Source organism: Muntiacus reevesi, chromosome 16 (assembly GCF_963930625.1).
Source record: "Muntiacus reevesi chromosome 16, mMunRee1.1, whole genome shotgun sequence".
Taxonomy (NCBI): Eukaryota; Metazoa; Chordata; class Mammalia; order Artiodactyla; family Cervidae; genus Muntiacus; species Muntiacus reevesi.
In genome coordinates, this window is record NC_089264.1 from 29,119,082 (window position 1) to 29,138,936 (window position 19,855).

Below are 19,855 nucleotides of genomic sequence, written 5' to 3' on the forward strand. Positions count from 1 at the left end.
TAATATGCTATCTAAGTTGGTCATAACCTTCCTTCCAAGGAAGTAAGCGTCTTTTAATATCATGGCTGCAATCACCATCTGCAATTATTTTGGAGACCCCAAAATAAAGTCAGTCACTTTCTCCCATCTATTTGCCATGAAGTGATGGGACCAGATGCCATGATCTTAGTTTTCTGAATGTTGAGCTTTAAGCCAACTTTTTCACTCTCCTGTTTCACTTTCATCAAGAGGCTCTTTAGTTCTTCTTCACTTTCTGCCATAAGGGTGGCGTCATCTGCATATCTGAGGTTATTGATATTTCTCCTGGCAATCTTGATTCCAGCTTGTGCTTCCTCCAGCCCAGCATTTCTCATGATGTACTCTGCATATAAATTAAATAAGCAGGGTGACAATATGCAGCCTTGAAGTACTCCTTTTCCTATTTGGAACCAGTCTGTTGTTCCATGTCCAGTTCTGTTGCTTCCTGACCTGCATACAGGTTTCTCAAGAGGCAGGTCAAGTGTCTGGTATGCCCATTTCTTGCAGAATTTTCCACAGTTTATTGTGTTCCACACAATCAAAGGCTTTGGCATAGTCAATAAAGCAGAAATAGATGTTTTTCTGGAACTCTTTTGCTTTTTTGATGATCCAGCAGATGTTGGCAATTTGATCTCTGGTTCCTCTGCCTTTTCTAAAACCAGCTTGAACACCTGGAAGTTCATGGTTCATGTATTGCTGAAGTCTGGCTTGGAGAATTTTGAGCATTACTTTACTAGCGTGTGAGATGAGTGCAATCGTGTGGTAGTTTGAGCATTCTTTGGCACTGCCTTTCTTAGGGATTGGAATGAAAACTGACCTTTTGCAGTCCTGTGGCCGCTGCTGAGTTTTCTAAATTTGCTGGCATATTGAGTGCAGCACTTTCACAGTGTCATCTTTCAGGATTTGAAATAGCTCAACTGGAATTCCATCACCTCCACTAGCTTTGTTTGTAGTGATCCCTCCTAAGGCCCACTTGACTTCACATTCCAGGATGTCTGGGTCTAGGTGAGTGATCACACCATAATGATTACCTGGGTCGTGAAGATCTTTTTTGTACAGCTCTTCTGTGTATTCTTGCCACCTCTTAATATCTTCTGCTTCTATTAGGTCCCTACACTTTCTGTCCTTTATTGAGCCCATCTTTGCATGAAATGCTCCCTTGGTATCTGTAATCTTCTTGAAGAGATCTCTAGTCTTTCCCATTCTATTGTTTTCCTCTGTCTTTGCACTGATTTCTGAGGAAGGCTTTCTTACCACTCCTTGCTATTCTTTGGAACTCTGCATTCAAATGTATATGTTTTCTTTTCTCCTTTGCTTTTCGCTTTTGATCTTTTCACAGATATTTGTAACGCTTCCTCAGAAAGCCATTTTGCTTTTTTGCATTTCTTTTTCTTGGGATGGTCTTGATTCCTGTCTCCTGTACCTCATGAACCTCCATCCAAAATTCATCAGGCAGTCTGTCTATCAGATCTAGTACCTTAAATCTATTTCTCACCTAAACTGTATAGTCATAAGGGATTTGATTTAGGTCATATCTGAATGATATAGTGGTTTTCTCCACTTTCTTCAATTTCAGTCTGTATTTACGAGAGAAGAAAAGAACAAACAAAGCCCTACGGAGAGAAGAGTAAACTCTCTTATGCATTGTTGATAAATTCGTAATACTAATCTAAGTATCAGTTCAATTTAGTTGCTCAGTCATCTGACTCTTTCTAACCCCATGAACTCCAGCACGCCAGGTTTCCCTGTCCATCACCAACTCCTGGAGCTTGCTCAAAGTGATGTCCATCAAGTTGGTGATGCCATCCAACCATCTCAACCTCTGTCATCCCCTTCTCTTCCTCCCTTTGATCTTTCCCAGCATCAGTGTCTCTTCCAATGAATCAGTTCTTCACATCAGGTGGCCAAAGTACTGAGGCTTCAGCTTCAGCATCAGTCCTTCCAATGCATATTCAAGACTCATTTCCTTTAGGATTGGCTGGTTTGATCTTCTTGCAGTCCAAGGGACTCTCAAGAGTCTTCTTCAACACCACAGTTCAAAAGCATCAATTCTTGGGCGCATTAGGGGTGTAGAAATTGAGAAAATGAAAGTGTCAGTTGCTCAGTCATGTTCGACTCTTTGCAACCCCATGGACTGTAGCCTGCCAGGCTCCTCTGTTCGTGGGATTCTCCAGGCAAGAATATTGGAATGCGGTGCCATTCCCTTCTCCAAGGGATCTTTCCGACCCAGGAATCGAAACTGGGTCTCGCATTGCAGGCAGATTCTTTCCTGCCCCAGTCACAGGGAAGCTATGTAGAAAGTGAGAGATATCCTAAAATACCTGGTTTATTACCTTCACAAAGTAACAAAAATCATGGTAATCAAAAAAAAGGCTGAGAAAATTTCAGATTAAACCAGACTAAAGACACATGATGAATTAAACCCAATGCATGTTGCTAGAGATAGCTTTATTATAGAGTACTACCAAAATATGATTCATGAACTAACCACCTGTGTTGAAATCAAACTGTTATGTGTTCATCAAAAGATAAGGAACTTAAATCAGTATTATTACTGATTTAAACAACTACATTACTGAGCACAAAGCTTAGTTCAGCTGATTTGTTTTTTCATTACAAGACATTCTTGTTGGAGGAATGAGTACACCAATTTATATTTTAAGGGTAAACAGGTTTGATCCGTGGTCCAGAAAGATCCCACGTAACGTGGGACAACTAAGCTCATGCACCTCAACTACTGAGCCTGTGCTCTAGAGCCTGTGAGCTGCAACCACTGAAGCCTGAGTGCCCAGAGCCCATGTTTTGCAATAAGAGAAACCAATGCAATGAGAAGCCTGAGTACCACAACTGGAGTAGTCCCCACTCACTGCAACTAGAGCAAGTCCAGTGCAGTCATAAAAAGATAAATAAAAATACAATAATTCTCATTATTATTATATGAAGGTGAAAAGCAAATATGGGAAAATGTTAACAATGGGTGAATCTTTTTAAAAGGATTGTGGAAATTGGTTATTCTTGTAACTTTTCTGGAAATTTAAATTCTTTTCAAAATAAAAAGTAAAATTTGGAGTGCTAATGTATCAATTTTTCTCAGGATCTACCACATAGGATCATCACAATTTTTTATTTCACAGTGAAATTCAGGACAAAGGCATGTTCATCTAAGCTTATGCACAAAAGGAAATTCATTTTAAGGGAAATCCTCATCTTAGCAGAGGACAGCCTTGATCTCCTGCATTACCCTTTCCTGATCACACAACCTTTGAAGTTGAGTTTTACCTCAATGACTGCTCCTTCTGAGAATCTTCTACAAGTTTCTTCTCATGACTCTCTGTTCCTAAAATCCAGAATTCCTCTGGCCTAAGTCCTTCAACCAAGGCATTGCCTGTTTTTCAGCTATACTGCAGTGTCTCTTAGTGATTTTATCTAATCATGTATATCTTTTAATATCAAGGGCCTGCAATGCAGGAGACCCAGGTCCGATCCCTGGGTTGGGAAGATCCCTTGGAGAAAGAAATGGAAACTCACTCCAGTATTCTTGCGTTACTGGCTATAGTTCATGGGGTCACAGAGTCAGACATGACTCGGCGACTAACAGTTTTCATCCCAACAACACCTAAATTTAGAGGTGGAACCTAGACCTCTCTCCAGAACCTAATGTTACAAATCTAAATTGCCTACCTGACACATCCACCTAAATGTCCAAGAGTCTTCTCAAACACACCATGTCCGTGACTGAACTGTCGATCTTTCCTTCTAAAGCTGCTCTCCACCACACTCAAGACAGTAGAGTATTCCTTATCCCAGTTACTGTTAACTCCATCCTTCCAGTTGCCCAGGTCAAATTATCTTAGGGTCATCTGGACTCCCTTCTCTCCCATTCCATTGCAATCCATCAATAAAGGCTCTCTGTTCTACCTTAAGAGTATATCCAGAATCTAACTACTTCTTATTCATTCCCATAGGTACGAGAATGGTCTAAGTTTCCATCCTTTTTTTTTTTACCTTGGTTATTACAAAAGTATTCATGACTCTACTACCACTCCCTTATACTCTTTAAGACTTTTAAAAATATCAATCAGGTTGTTTTACTCCTCTCCTCAGTACGCTCCTTTAGCTCCTTTTATTCTCATTCAAAACAAAAGCCAAACAGCCTATGGGCTTATTAACTTGATAAAGTCCTTTCCCTATTCTACTCCTCACCTTGTGACCTTAGATCCTTCACTTTCTAGCATTAGCTGCACTCAGTCAGTTTAGCTCAGTCCCTCAGTCCAACTCTTTGCAACCCTATGGACTGCAGCACGCCAGGCCTTCCTGTCCATCACCAACTCCTGGAGTTCACCCAAACTCATGTCCATTGAGTCAGTGATGTCATCCAACCATCTCATCCTCTGTCATCCCCTTTCCTCCTGTGCTCAATCTTTCCTAGCTTCAGAGTCTTTTCCAATAAGTCAGTTCTTTCCATCAGGTGGTCAAAGTATTGGAGTTTTAACTTCAACATCAGTCCTTCCAATGAATATTCAAGACTGATTTCCTTTAGGATGGACTGGTTGGATCTCCTTGCAGTCCATGGGACTGTCAAGAGTCTTCTCCAACACCACAGTTCAAAAGCATCAATTCTTCAGCACTCAGCTTTCTTTATAGTCCAACTCTCACATCCATACATGACTACTGGAAAAACCATAGCTTTGACTAGACGGACCTTTGTTGACAAAGTAATGTCTCTGTTTTTTAATATGCTGTCTATGTTGATCATAGCTTTTCTTCCAAGGAGGAAGTGTCTTTTAATTTCATGGTTGCAGTCACCATCTGCAATGATTTTGGAGACCCCCAAAATTAAGTCTGTCACTGTTTCCCCATGAGGTTTTGCCATGAAGTGATGGGACTCACTACTTTCTCCCTAAACAGGCATAATACCACTAAACATCACCAAGCAGGATATTGCTAATGCCCCTCCCACCATATTCACATCTCTGCTCAAGCATCATCTATTTAATGAAGTCTTTTCCAACCATGTACTTTACCGTTGGCCCTTAACCCTGGCCTCAAACCATGTACCCCCTCCCCCCACCCTTTGCCCATCACATTTATTATTGGCATACTGCATTTTTTATTTATTTACTACATTTCTATCATACAAGCTCTGTACTAGCTCGCTGAATATGTCCCCAGATTCAAGAACAAATCAGGAAGTAGTTACAAATGACCAAAGGTACCTGTTAAAATAAATTCCCTATCTATGGAGAATGAAAAGATTAAATATTTACTCTCACGGAACTTTTTTACTGAAAATCAGAACCAAGGAAATTCCTGGTGGTGCATTAGGGAGGACTCTGGTTTTACTGCTGTGTCCTGGGCTCAATCCCTGATTCAGGAACTAAGAACCCACAAGCCAACTTGTGAGGTCAAAAAAAAAAAAAACGAGAGAAAATCAGTCATCCAGAATCAATCTCTCACACACACACATACACACAAACATGTACACACACACACATTTATCTCTATGTCTCTTCGTTAGGAAAAAATGACCAAGATGCAGTCAGGAAAGGGAGGAAAGGGGGGAGGAAATCATAAAAAGTTTTCAAGATAAGATAATGTTTTCTTAAAAAAGAAAAAAGATAAGGGTTTATACATGCAAATATAATTAACCTATTAAGTTGCTTACACTATAATCACCGTGTCTTTGTTGAATTTTTTCTCTTGAACTGTAGTGGAGCAATTTGGGGAAACAACATCTTCACTATCAGAAGACAAATCAATGTACTGAATCCCTCTTTGATTCTTGAAATATGATATAGTTGCTTTTCCGTCATTTTCCGGAGTTTCTGGAACACTAGAATCTTCTGCAAAAGACAAAAAGCAGAAAGGCATTTTGAGCAACCTGAAAATTAGCCAAATTTTGTTTGTGCAAATCTGTCTCAGCACAATCATGTGCCAAAAATCTTTAGCTTCATTACAGTTCCATCTTAAACCAAAGTGAAGGTGCTCTGTCGTGTCTGACTCTTTGCAACCCCATGAAGCCTACCAGGCTTCTCCATCCATGGGATTTTCCAGGCAAGAGTACTGGAGTGGGTTGCCATTTCCTTCTCCAATCTTAAACGAAAATTCCTCCTAATTTTTAAAGAAAAAATTAATAGTCAACCAGTGCTGGCATTAAATGATTTTCCACTTCAGAGGTTATTGACTAGCAAGACCTTAGTGGACACTGCAAAACAGTAGTTTTGTTACCTTCTTTCCTCTGAGATTTTCTTTCCTAGTACTCAGTTCTTACCTAAGAGAACATGGACACTAGAGCCCAAAAGACTTGAAATTCAATCCCATTGCTCAGCCAAGTTACTTAATCTAAATCTCAGTGTCCTCAATAAAATAGAGATGCTAATAATCACAGGGTTAATGTGCACAAAAAATTAGAAGATATATATTAAGAATTTAATTTGATAATTGGCACACTGTCAATATCCAACATACCCTAGCTTTATGCAAATATTGGTGTTATGGGTCAAATTATGTCCCCTCCAAAATTCCTATGCTAACTAGAGAAGGAAGAAATGAAGAACCCCAGGGTTAATAGAAGGAAAGAAATCTTAAAAATTAGGGCAGAAATAAATGCAAAAGAAACAAAGAGACCAAAGCAAAAATCAACAAAGCTAAAAGCTGTTTTTTTGAAAAGGTAAATAAAATTGACAAACCGTTGGTCAGACTCATCAAGAAACAAAGGGAGAAGAACCAAATCAACAAAATTAGAAATGAAAATAGAGAGATCACAACAGACAACTCTGAAATACAAAGGATCATAACAGACTACTACCAGCAGCTATATGCCAATAAAATGGACAACTGGGAAGAAATGGACAAATTCTTAGAAAAGTATAACTTTCCAAAACTGAACCAGGAAGAAATAGAAGATCTTAACAGACCCATCACAAGCATGGAAATCAAAACTGTAATCAGAAATCTCCCAGCAAACAAAAGCCCAGGACCAGATGGCTTCACAGCTGAATTCTACCAAAAATTTAGAGAAGAGCGAACACCTATCTTACTCAAACTCTTCCAGAAAATTGCAGAAGGCAAACATCCAAACTCATTCTACGAAGCCACCATCACCCTAATACCAAAACCAGACAAAGATGCCACAAAAAAGAAAACTACAGGCCAATATCACTGATGAACACAAATGCAAAAATCCTTAACAAAATTCTAGCAAACAGAATCCAACAACATATTAAAAAGATCATACATCATGACCAAGTGGGCTTTTTCCCAGGAAGGCAAGGATTCTTTAATATCCACAAATCAATGTAATACACCACATTAAAAAATTGAAAGATAAAAACCATATGATTATCTCAATAGATGCAGAGAAAGCCTTTGACAAAATCCGACATCCATTTATGATAAAAACTCTCCAGAAAGCAGGAACAGAAGGAACATAACTCAACATAATAAAAGCTATACATGACAAACCCACAGCAAACATTATCCTCAATGGTGAAAAATTGAAAGCATTTCCCTTAAAGTCAGGAACAAGACAAGGGTGCCCACTCTCATCACTACTATACAACATAGTGTTGGAAGTGTTGGCCACAGCAATCAGAGCAGAAAAAGAAAAAAAGGAATCCAGATAGGAAAAGAAGTAAAACTTTCACTGTTTGCAGATGACATGATCCTCTACATAGAAAACCCTAAAGACTCTACCAGAAAATTACTAGAGCTAATCAATGAATACAGTAATGGTGCAGGGTATAAAATTAACACACAGAAATCCCTTGCATTCCTATACAGTAACAATGAGAAAACTGAAAGAGAAATTAAGGAAACAGTACCATTCACCATCGCAACAAAAAGAATAAAATACTTAGGAGTGTATCTACCTAAAGAAACAAAAGACCTATGCATTGAAAACTATAAAACACTGATGAAAGAAATCAGAGAGGACACAAATAGATGGAGAAATATACTGTGTTCATGGGTTGGAAGAATCAATATTGTGAAAATGACTATGCTACCCAAAGCAATCTATAGATTCAAAGCAATCCCTATCAAGCTACCAATGGTATTTTTCACAGAACTAGAACAAATAATGTCACAAATTGTATGGAAATAAAAAAATCTTGAATAGCCAAAGCAATCTTGAGAAAGAAGAATGTAACTGGAAGAATCATCCTGCCTGACTTCAGGCTCTACTACAAAGCCAATGTCATCAAGACAGTATGGTACTGGCACAAAGCAGAATAGAAAGTCCAGAGATGAATCCACATACCTATAGACACCTTAACTTTGACAAAGGAGGCAAGGATATACAATGGAAAAAAAGACAACCTCTTTAACAAGTGGTGCTGGGAAAACTGGTCAACCACTTGTAAAAGAATGAAACTAGAACACTTTCTAACACCATACACAAAAATAAACTCAAAATGGATTAAAGATCTAAATGTAAGACCAGAAACCATAAAACTTCTAGAGGAGAACATAGGCAAAACACTCTCTGACATAAATCACAGCAGGATCCTCTATGACCTACCTCCCAGAATATTGGAAATAAAAGCAAAAATAAACAAATGAGACCTAATGAAACTTAAAAGCTTTGCACAACAAAGGAAACTATAAGCAAGGTGAAAATACAGCCCTCAGATTGGGAGAAAATAATAGCAAATGAAGAAACAGACAAAGGATTAATCTCAAAAATATACAAGCAACTCCTGCAACTCAATTCCAGAAAAATAAGTGACCCAATCAAAAAATGGGCCAAAGAAGTAAACAGACATTGCTCCAAAGAAGACATACAGATGGCTAACAAACACATGAAAAGATGCTCAATATCACCCATTATCAGAGAAATGAAAATCAAAACCACAATGAAGTACCATTACACCAGTCAGGATGGCTGCTATCCAAAAGTCTACAAGCAATAAATGCTGGAGAGGGTGTGGAGAAAAGGGAACCCTCTTACACTGTTGGTGGGAATGCAAACTAGCACAGCCACTATGGAGAACAGTGTGGAGATTTCTTAAAAAACTGGAAACAGAACTGCCATATGACCCAGCAATCCCACTCCTGGGCATACACACTGAGGAAACCAGAACTGAAAGAGACACGTGCACCCCAATGTTCATCGCAGCACTGTTTACAACAGCCAGGACATGGAAGCAACCTAGATGCCCATCAGCAGACGAATGGATAAGGAAGCTATGGTACATATACACCATGGAATATTACTCAGCCATTAAAAAGAATTCATTTGAATTAGTTCTAAAGAGGTGGATGAAACTGGAGCCCATTATACAGAGTGAAGTAAGCTAGAAAGATATAGACCAATACAGTATATTAACGCATATATATGGAATTTAAAAAGATGGTAACGATAACCCTATATGCAAAACAGAAAAAGAGACACAGATGTACAGAACAGATTTTTGGACTCTGCAGGAGAAGGCGAGGGTTGGGTGTTCTGAGAGAATAGCACTGAAACAAGTATACTATCAAGGGTGAAACAGATCACCAGCCCAGGTTGGATGCATGAGACAAGTGCTCAGGGCTGGTGCACTGGGAAGACCCAGAGGGATGGGATGGGGAGGGAGGTGGGAGGGGCGTATTGGGATGGGGAACACATGTAAATCCATGGCTGATTCATGTCAATGTATGGCAAAAACCACTACAATACTGTAAAGTAATTAGCCTCCAACAAATAAAAATAAATGAAAAAAAAAATTACATTACAAAAAAAACCCCACCAAAATTCCTATGCTAAAGTTCCAACCCCCATCCCCTTAAAATGTAACATATTTGGAGATAGGTCCTTCATAGAAGTGACTAACTTAGAATGAGTCAGTTAGGTTAGTAACCTAATCCAAAATGACTTGACGTTCTTCTAAGAGAGAGAAGCCAAGGATGTGTGTGCATGGAGGAAAGGCAACATGGGCACACAGTGAGAAGGAGGTTGAGGAGAAAGACCTTACAAGAAACCAAACCCACCAACACCTTGATCTTGGACATCTAGCCTCCAGATATGGGAGAAAGTAAGTCTGCTCTTTTTGTCACTCAGTCTGTGTAAGTTTGTTATGGCAGCCCTCACTAACAAAGTCAGCATCACTTGTTTATCCAAAACAGGTGAATATAATATGCTATTGCGGTCTCCTCTCTCCAAGGGCTGAGTTTCAAAATTATTCTCCCTTAGATACAGGAGGAGGAATTCCTGATTTAAGGAATTCATATTAAAAGTGGTCAGTGTCCTGGTTTAGTGAATATAGCTGTCCTGCAGTATCTGTGAGGTTTAGGGAGATTGGTTCCAGGACTTCCCTGCACACTCTCAAAATGTGGGAATGTTCAAGTTCCTTAAATAAAATGGTCTTATATTTTCATATAACATATGCACACAGGTGGATTACTTATAATACCTGATTCATGTAAATTCTAAAGAGCTGTAAATACACATGTGAAAGTTACATAAATAGTTACAGTGTGTGTGTGGCAAGTTTGTTTTGCTATTTGGAACTTCCTGGAACTTTTCTTTCTTAATATTTCCATTGTAGCTGATCTGTAGATGAGAACCCATAGATAGGAGGGCCAATTAATGATACATTTTAAAAAGGAATGATCACATGAAAATTTAACTCAAAAGTACCAATTTAAAAAACAACAGCTACCATTAGCCACTGTTCAGTAACAAGTCCAGAAGTGAAACACATTTTCAATACTTACAATAACTTCAAGGGGACATTATATCATCATTTTATAGATAAACTAAGATTCAGAAGAAGCAACTCGTCCAAAGTCATACAAGGGAAAAGTATCAGACCTAAAATCCAAGACCCAGACTCGAAATCCTGGCATGCTAAAACTCTTGACCTTCCTGCAATTAACTGTCATAAAATGATAGCAATCACTATCACAAGGCTCCTGAGTCATATTTGTAAATAACATTAACCAAGGCTTACATAACCAATCTCTTAGAGGACACAAAACAACATTTTTCTTCCAAGAATGAAGTCCTAGCAACATTACTGAAAAGGAAATCACAAAACTGTTCAAACAGAACAATTTTATAAATGTTGAATGTGCTTGGGGTGAAAAACCGCTTTGGAAAAAAAAAACCACAGCTATGTTAACTGCCATGTGTATGAAGACAATTACAAATTCTGATAATTATGTAAAGTAATAAAATGACAGTCTAATTCTTATCCAAAAAGTATTAAAGGTACTATGGACTCTGCTTTTACACAGTGGTCCTGATATATCACAAACCAGAAGTAAAAGTAAAAATGTAGATCTTTACTGCATTGTAAATTTAACCTAAACTCAATGCATGTAATTCAGAAAACTAAGATCATGGCATCTGGTCCCATCACTTCATAGCAAATAGATGGGGAAACAGTAGAAACAGTGGCTGACTTAAATTTTTTGGACTCCAAAATCACTGCAGATGGTGACTTCAGCCATGAAATTAAAAGACGCTTATTCCTTGGAAGGAAAGTTATGACCAACCTAGATAGTATGTTAAAAAACAGAGACATTACTTTGTCAACAAAGGTCCATCTAGTCAAGGCTATGGTTTTTCCAGTGGTCATGTATGGATGTGAGAGTTGGACTATAAAGAAAGCTGAGCGCTGAAGAATTGATGCTTTTGAACTGTGGTGTTGGAGAAGACTCTTGACAGTCCCTTGGACTGCAAGGAGATCCAACCAGTCCATCCTAAAGGAAATCAGTCCTAGGTGTTCATTGGAAGGACTGATGTTGAAGCTGAAACTCCAATATTTTGGCCACCTGATGTAAAGAGCTGACTCATCTGAAAAGACCCTGATGTTGGGAAAGATTGAAGGCAGGAGGAGAAAATGATGACAGAGGATGAGATGGTTGGATGGCATCACCGACTCAATAGACATGAGTTTGGGTAAACTCTGGGAGTTGGTGATGGACAGGGAGGCCTGGCGTGTTGTGGTTCAAGGGGTCACAAAGAGTCACACATGACTGAGTGACTGAACTGAACTGAATGCATATAATTTTAACAGTTCAGCAAGTGTCCAGCTTTTTGAAAAGGGCTATGACAAAATGGGAGAAGGAAATGGCAACCCACTCCAGGGTTCTTGCCTGGAGAATCTCAGGGACGGTGGAGCCTGATGGGCTGCTGTCTATGGGGTTGCAGAGTCGGACACGACTGAAACAACTTAGCAGCAGCAGCAGCAGCATGACAAAATGATTTGGATTGTCCACTTATCTTTAAAAAGCTTCTTTATTCAGAGTGAAGAACAAGCTTTTCAAACAAGTCTTACTGTTTGTTTGGGGGCGATGGGTGGTAAAAATTCTATTAGTGAGTAGTAGGAGCACTAGAGTTTCTTGAACTGATTATATAGTCATCTTTTATTTAATCTTCTCCTCTTATCTTCCCAATCCAGCAGTCGAATCCAGGTCTCTCAAACTGCAGGCAGATTCTTTATCATCTGAGCCATCAGGGAAGCCCAAGAATACAGGAGTGGGCAGCCTATCCCTTTTCCAGGGGAACTTCCCAACCCAGGAATCAAACCAAGGGCTCCTGCATTGCCTGCAGATTCTTTACCAGCTGAGCTACCTACTTATTATATACAGATTATAATACAAAATATATGGTGAAGACATAATTTTAAAATTCACATTTAATATGCTTCATTAATAAGACAGGAAAAAAAGTTGGGCTTTCTTACAGGCTTCCCTTGTGGCTCAGCTGGTAAGGAATCCGCCTGCAATGCAGGAGACCTGGGTTCGATCCCTGGGTTGTGAAGATCTTGGAGAAGGGAAAGGCTACCCACTCCAGTATTCTGGCCTGGAGAATTCCATTGACTATTTAGTCCAGGGGTTGTAAAGAGTCAGACACGACTAAGTGACTTTCACTTTACTCTCTTACAGGTACTGAATTACTAAGAGCTTTTACTGGATATGCAATGTTCACTATCAAAAAATATACATTAGATTAGTTCAAGAGAATAGAGTAGAAGGACACGTGTTCATCTCCTCCTGCAAGAGCACCAAGATTGCAACTAGCTGTTGAACAACCATCAACAGGAGGATGCTGGAGCCCACCAAAAAAAGATACCCCAGACAAAGAAGCTGCAAGCAGATGGTAGGAAGGGCGCAATCACAATAAAATCAAATCCCACATTCACCAGGTGAGTAACCCACAATCTGGAGAACAATAATACCGAAGAAGTTCTCCCCCTGTTGTGAAGGTTCTGAGCCCCATGTCAGGCTTCTCAACCTGGGGATCTGGTAAAGGGACTGGGAATCCCCAGGAATTCTAACTTTGAAGGCCAGCGGGATTTGATTATAGGACTTCCACAGGACTGGGGTAACAGACTTCACTCTTGGATGGCACAAACAACATCTGGAGAGTATCAAGACCCAGGGACAAGGAGCAGTGATCCCACAGGAGACTGAACTAGACCTACTTGCTAGTGTTGGAGGGTCTTCTATGGAAGCGTGGGTTGGCAATGGATGGCCGCAGGGACAGAGGCACTGGCAGTAGCAGTCCTGGATGGTGCCCCTTTTAAGCCCTTTTTGAGGTTGCCATTAACCCTACCATAGAGCCACAGATCCCAGGGCTGAGTCATCTCAGGCCAAATAACTAACAGGGAGGAAGCACAACCCCACACATTAGCAGATAATTGGATTAAAGTTTTACTGCCCACCACAGTAAGTCTCAGTTTTTCCCATGCCCAGTACCCCCCATCAGGAAGCTTATACTAGCCTCTTAGCCTCATGCACCAGAAGGCAGACAGAAGAAGCAAGAGGAACCACAATCCTGCAGCACTAGAACAAAAATCACATCATAGAAAGTTAGCCAGAATGAAAAAGAGGCGGGTTATGTCCCAGACGAAAGCCCCCTGAAAAACAACTAAATGAAGTGGGGACAGGCAACCTTCCAGAAAAAGAATTCAGAATAATGATAGTGAAAATGATCCAGGATCTCAGAAAAAGAATGCAGAAGATGTAAGAAGTATTTACCAAAGACCCAGAAGTACTAAATAACAAAGATGAACAATACACTAGAAGGAAGCAATAGCAAAATAACTGAGGCAGAAGAATGGGTAAGTGACCTGGAAGACAGAAAGGTGGAAGTCACTGTTGTAGGACAGAATATAGAAAAAAGAATGAAAAAAAATGAAGACAGCCTAAGAGACCTCTGGGACAACATTAAACACACTAACATTCACATTACACGGGTCCCAGAAAGAGAAGAAAGGGAGAAAAGACCTGAGGAAATATTTGAAGAGATAAGAGCAGAAAACTTCCCTAACATGGGAAAGGAAATAGTCAACCAAGTCTAGGAAGCACTGAGAATCCTAAGCAGGATAAACCCAAGAAGGAACACACCGAGACACAGAGTAATCAAAATGACAAAAATTAAAGAGAAAGATAAAATATTAAAAGTAACAAAGGGAAAAGTGACAACATACAAGGGAATTCTTATCAGGCTATATTAGCTGATTTCAACAGAAACTCTACAAGCCAGAAGGGAACACGACATATTTAAAGTGATGAAAGGAAAGAAACTACAACCAAGAATACTCTACCCAGCAGGACACTTGTTCATATTCAGTGGAAAAATCAAAAGCTTTCCAGACAAGCTAAAGTTAAGAGAATTCAGCACCACCAAACTAGCTTTACAACAAATGCTATAGGAATTTCTCTAAGCAGTATGCACAAGAAGGAAAAAGACCTACACAAAATAAACCCAAAACAATTAAGAAAATGGTAATAGGATCGTGTGTTTGTGTGTGCATGTGTGTATGTGTGTGTGTGCGCGCGCCCGCGTGCGTGCGCTCAGTTGCTTCAGTCTTGTCCAACTCTTTGCGACCTTATTGACTAAAGCTTACCAGGCTCCTCTGTCTATGGGATTCTCCAGGCAAGAATGCTGGAGTGGGTTGCCATGTCATCCTACAGGGATCTTCCTAACCCAGGGACTGAACCTGCCATACATATTGATAAGTACCTTAAATGTAAATGGATTAAATGCACCAAACAAAAGACAGACTGGCTGAATGGATGAAAACATGTGCATGTATGCACTTCCACTTATCACATCACTCTACTTAACCCCTCAAATTGTATGTAATTATTTCATATTGTTAGGTTAATCATGTTTGCATTATGGGTTGCAACTGTAATTCTCTTTTAATTTTTGTCTGGCTATTGATTGTGAAAACTAATAAACATCTTTCACTATTGTGGGGAAAAAAAAATATATGTATATACATACACACATTAAACATGTATACTACTCTGAACCAAGTGGCACCCCCACAGCCTGATTGGCAAGTGACTAACAGCAGAGGAAATGGCTTGATAATATGGGGGAATGAGGAAAGATGATAATACAAAAGCTTTCTCAAACTAAGGACCTCTTTTAAACTTCTCACTTTTAAGAAAATGAGGGTTCCACAAGAGTCTTTGCTTATGCTGGTTATATCTATAATATTTACCTCATTAGAAAATAATAACTAAGAAAATGTTTAAGGATTTATTTAGGACTTCCCTGGAGGTCCAGTGGTTAAAAAGCCTCCTATCAATGCTGGGGACATCAGTTCAATCCCTGGTCCAGGTAGATTCCACATGCTGCAGGGCAACTAAGCCTGTGAGTCAAAACAAGAGAAGCCATTGCAATGAGAAGCCGGCGCACCACACTAGAGAAAGGCTGAGTGCAGCAACGAAGAGCCAGCACAACCATAAAGAAAACAGAAACAAAAGGAAGGAAAGAATTCTTAAAAAAAAAAAATAAGAAAACTATATTCCTTCCTTCCCCATCTCTCAAATTCAGTGAGACAAGTAGCACTGTTTTACATCTGTGAAGATTCCTGGTTTAATAGAAGACAGCTAGATTCTCATATCTGTTTGTGCAATTATCTGTTGAAGTTTATTGTTTTTGTTTGGTTTACAAAGGAAATCATGTCTCACCACAGTTATATAGTTAAGAGAAGGAAGGAATATTTTTTAAAAATAAAAAATAGCCTTTTTACTTTACTGTGGATATTTTTTGACACTGAACCCAAATTTGACAGATGGTAGTTTTTCTAAAGGTTGTTGCAATGTGGAGTCTGAAATGATGTGAATGAAATTTTCATTCTGTTACATTAAAACCCTCCAGTCAGTCTTGCACTTTAAAAGCCCCTTAACCCATGTATTAATTTTTTAAAGCATTGTATGCATTATCTTTTGGAAAATATTGGTTCACTCACTGATTAATGCATATCTTCCAAATGTTGACACATGTCATATTTTATTACAAAAATGACATTCATTAATCTCACCATTGATCTCTAAATATCTGGAGATTGTCAAAATCACATTTGTAGATATATGTTCCAAAACTCAAAAGTTTTCTTTGAAACTAGAATTTTATCACTTGCAATAAATACTGTCAGCTGTTTTCCTTGATATCAGTTCATTTTGTTGTAAAAATGTCTGTTAAATACCTGTCTACATAATGTGGTTTGTCAGTCATTCTTTTAAGTAAAAATGGTGTTCTGTGAAAGAATGACAAGCTCAGCTCAAACTCAAAGCAACTGATCGAAAGCTTTCTCCTGAGACAACTACTGCACTCCAGCATGCAGCAAAGGGGAGTTCACATTTTGTTTAAAAAAATATTGAAATGGTGCCTACTGATAAAGGTTGATTTATTAAAAACTATTTTTACTGTTTCATCAAGAACATTCTTAAGTGAAACTGACATTTAAAAGTTTTAAGGATATAATGACAATTTAGAACAGCTTGGAATCTTGGCCTCAATTCATGCAGTTTTACCTACCACTGCTGTTGCATCATCAGTGCAAATACCAATATAGTGCAAAAGGCAAGCAATGTCTTAATATTATTATGAAATAGTTTTGACCCTTTTGGGTCCTAGGGACCTCAAAAATTCACATGTCATACTTGGAGGACTAAAGGGATATAGTAAGAGCTTTATATAAAATATCAACTTTCTAGTATCAATAATCTGGAATTAGAATAGTGCTGAAGTGCTTAGATTTGTTTGTTTTGACTATTTTCAGAAGCAAACAACAGAAAATTGCTAACAGCCAATGACCAAAGAGATATTCCTGATGTAATGACGCTTTTTGACCCAAGCAAAGAAGCACTTTTAAGCAGCAGCACAAAGGAGACAGGAAGTAAGCAAAAAAGAAAGCTACAGAAATGAGGGAAACAATGGTGAAAGCTATAAACAATTATAAAATACACTGGCTACTACTCAACTCTGACTTTGTTGCATGCCTGCTGTATTTAAGGCACTGTACCAGGAGGTGGGGGATATTAAAGGAAAAAAAGGCAAGTTACAGTTCCACTTGCCCTAAAGAAACTAATAATAGGGGCTAAATAGCCATGTACATAAGTAGCTATGTTATGAATCATAATTTGTGCCATGTGAGAGGAATCAACAAAATGCTAAAGAAACATAAGGGAAAACAGCCCGTCCTTTAATGTAAAAATAACTTAAAAATCCTGTTTTAGAGACAGAAGATGGTGTTTTCCCATTAACAAAGGCAATGGGAACCTACATCATTAGCATATGCAAGAAGATTCCAAGGTTCAAGGGAATAAGTCCAAATGAAATTCTCCATTAGGGGCGTACAAACAGAAGACAAACTTATATCCTAAATTTCCCCAGTATACGTTTATTCATTTTCATATCTAAGTCTACCATAACACAAAAGAATGATTTAAACACCTGCCACTGATTCTATCTTTCCAAGGGATCCCAGATTAAAAACTATTCAAAAAAAAAAAAAAGTCACTGCTGGGAGACTATGATTTCACACAGAAAAGTCTAAATCAGTTTGTTAATCCACAAATAAAGGTGATGCCAAAGTAGAATGAAAACACTTAAACCTTTGATTCTGTCCTGCAGACTTATATAAGTGTGCCTTTTTGCCATTTTGATATTCTAATAGTGTACTGCTCTACATGATTCAATTCTCTCATATGGCAACTGACTCTCAAGGCTGTTCCTTTGAATACCTAGTGAAGCGCATCACACAATTGCCCCTCTGAATGGTTTCTTACCAAAAAAACAGATGATAAATTCTGGACAGTCTTGGGCTTCCCTGGTGGCTCAGTGGTAAAGAATCTGTCTGCCAGTGGAGGAGACCTGGGTTCGATCCCACATGCCGAGGAGTAACTAAGCCTGCGTGCCCCAACTACTGCGCCTATGCTCTAGAGCATGCAAGCCTGTATGCTCTAGAGCCTGTGCGCTGCAACAAGAGAAGCCACCACAACTAGAAAGAAGCCCCCGCTCACCACAAAAAAGCCTGCACGGCAATGGAAGACCCAGTGCAGCCAAAGATAAAAATTAATTAATAAGAAAATACAATCTGGACAATCTTAATTTGAATGCCATAGTAGACAGGGATCTTCAGCATCTTAGATAAATCAAACTATCTCTGATGAAAGCTCTCGAAAAAGACAAAGAATACACTGAATAAAAGACTGAAGAGCAGTTTCTAATACACTAGCTTAAAATGAGAAAGAAGAAACATTTCAGGCTTAAGCCAAAAGAAAAGGGAAAGATAAATAGAAAAAATGTAAAGGAAAGAGTCATGTGATTTATAATGGACAAGGTCAAAGTGTTAAACCTGAGAAGTACTTTTTAATAACAGAATTTATATCTACAATAAAAATATAACTGACACGTACAAATACATTCTAATAATGAAATGCAAGACATGACAGGATACACAGAGCAAAAAGTCAACAGAGACAAATATGAGGCTTTAATTCTCTTGTCTAAACTCTTAATAGAAAAGATAGCACCAAAATAATTAAGATATAAAAGGATAGTTTTTAAACTATTTTGACTCGTACCCACTGTAAGACGCATTATGGATTATGACCCTAAACACACAGATCACTAGATAGTTATATAACAAAGGTCTCATGGGCTTTACTGTTGCACTTTGATAATTTTCTATTTATTGTACTCTATGAAAAATAAGTTATATGCATTCAGCCAGGATCCAAGAAACTGACTTTATGATGTTTGGAATCCAGTTTGAAAAAAATGATATAAATAATAATGCATTATTTTTGACATATAAGTAAATTTGAAATTAGATTATGCTTTTTCAAGTACTCAGAGTTTTTATAGAAATTCTTTAGTAGGCCAAAAAGAAGATCTCAGTAAATTCATCAAAGATGAAATATTACAGACTACATTCTCTGGTCACAAAAAGTAAAATTGGAAGTAAATGTTAATAAGAATGTTGAAGCAAAATTTCAGTTATCTGGAAATTAAAACAACAAACAAGAAAAACTAAAGAAACCATTCCTTTAAACTTTCAGGTCCAAGAAGAAAAAGCAAAAACACATTAAAATCTACAGTACAGGAATACCTCTTTTCTTGCATGTCACAGATACACTGTGGCTTTTTTTTTTTTTTTTTTTTTTTTTTTTTACAAATTGAAGGTTGATGGCACCGTATGTTGAGCAAGGTTACTGACATTTTTTCCAACAGCATTTGCTCACTTCATGTCTCTGTGCCATATTTTGGTAGTAATTCTTTTAATGCTTCAAATATGTTATGGTGATCGGTCATCAGTGATCCTTGATATTACTGTTGTAGTTGTTTTAGGTACCCCAAAAGCACCCATATAAAATGGCAAACTTAACTAATAAAACGTTTTATGTGTTTTGACTGCTCCACCCACCTGCCATTTCCTTCATCACTTTCCACCTCTTCCAGCTTCCCTATCCCTTAAGACACAACAATAAATTAGGTCAGATACTAACCCTCCAATGGCCTCTAAGTATTCAAGAGAAAGGAAGAGTAGCACATTCCTCTCTCTAAATAAAAAGATGGAAACGTTTAAGATTAGTGAGA

General features: G+C 38.4%; 1 protein-coding gene across 3 annotated transcripts in view; it reads right to left on the reverse strand.

Moving 5' to 3' along the window:
• SMARCAD1 (SWI/SNF-related, matrix-associated actin-dependent regulator of chromatin, subfamily a, containing DEAD/H box 1) overlaps positions 1–19,855 on the reverse strand; it is an 85,297-nt gene that overhangs the window by 56,441 nt on the left and 9,001 nt on the right. For all 3 annotated transcript variants that reach the window (XM_065907256.1, XM_065907257.1, XM_065907258.1), the window contains exon 3: positions 5,684–5,861. In XM_065907256.1, coding sequence (XP_065763328.1) covers positions 5,684–5,861 — 178 coding nt within the window. The remainder of the gene's footprint in view (positions 1–5,683; positions 5,862–19,855) is intronic.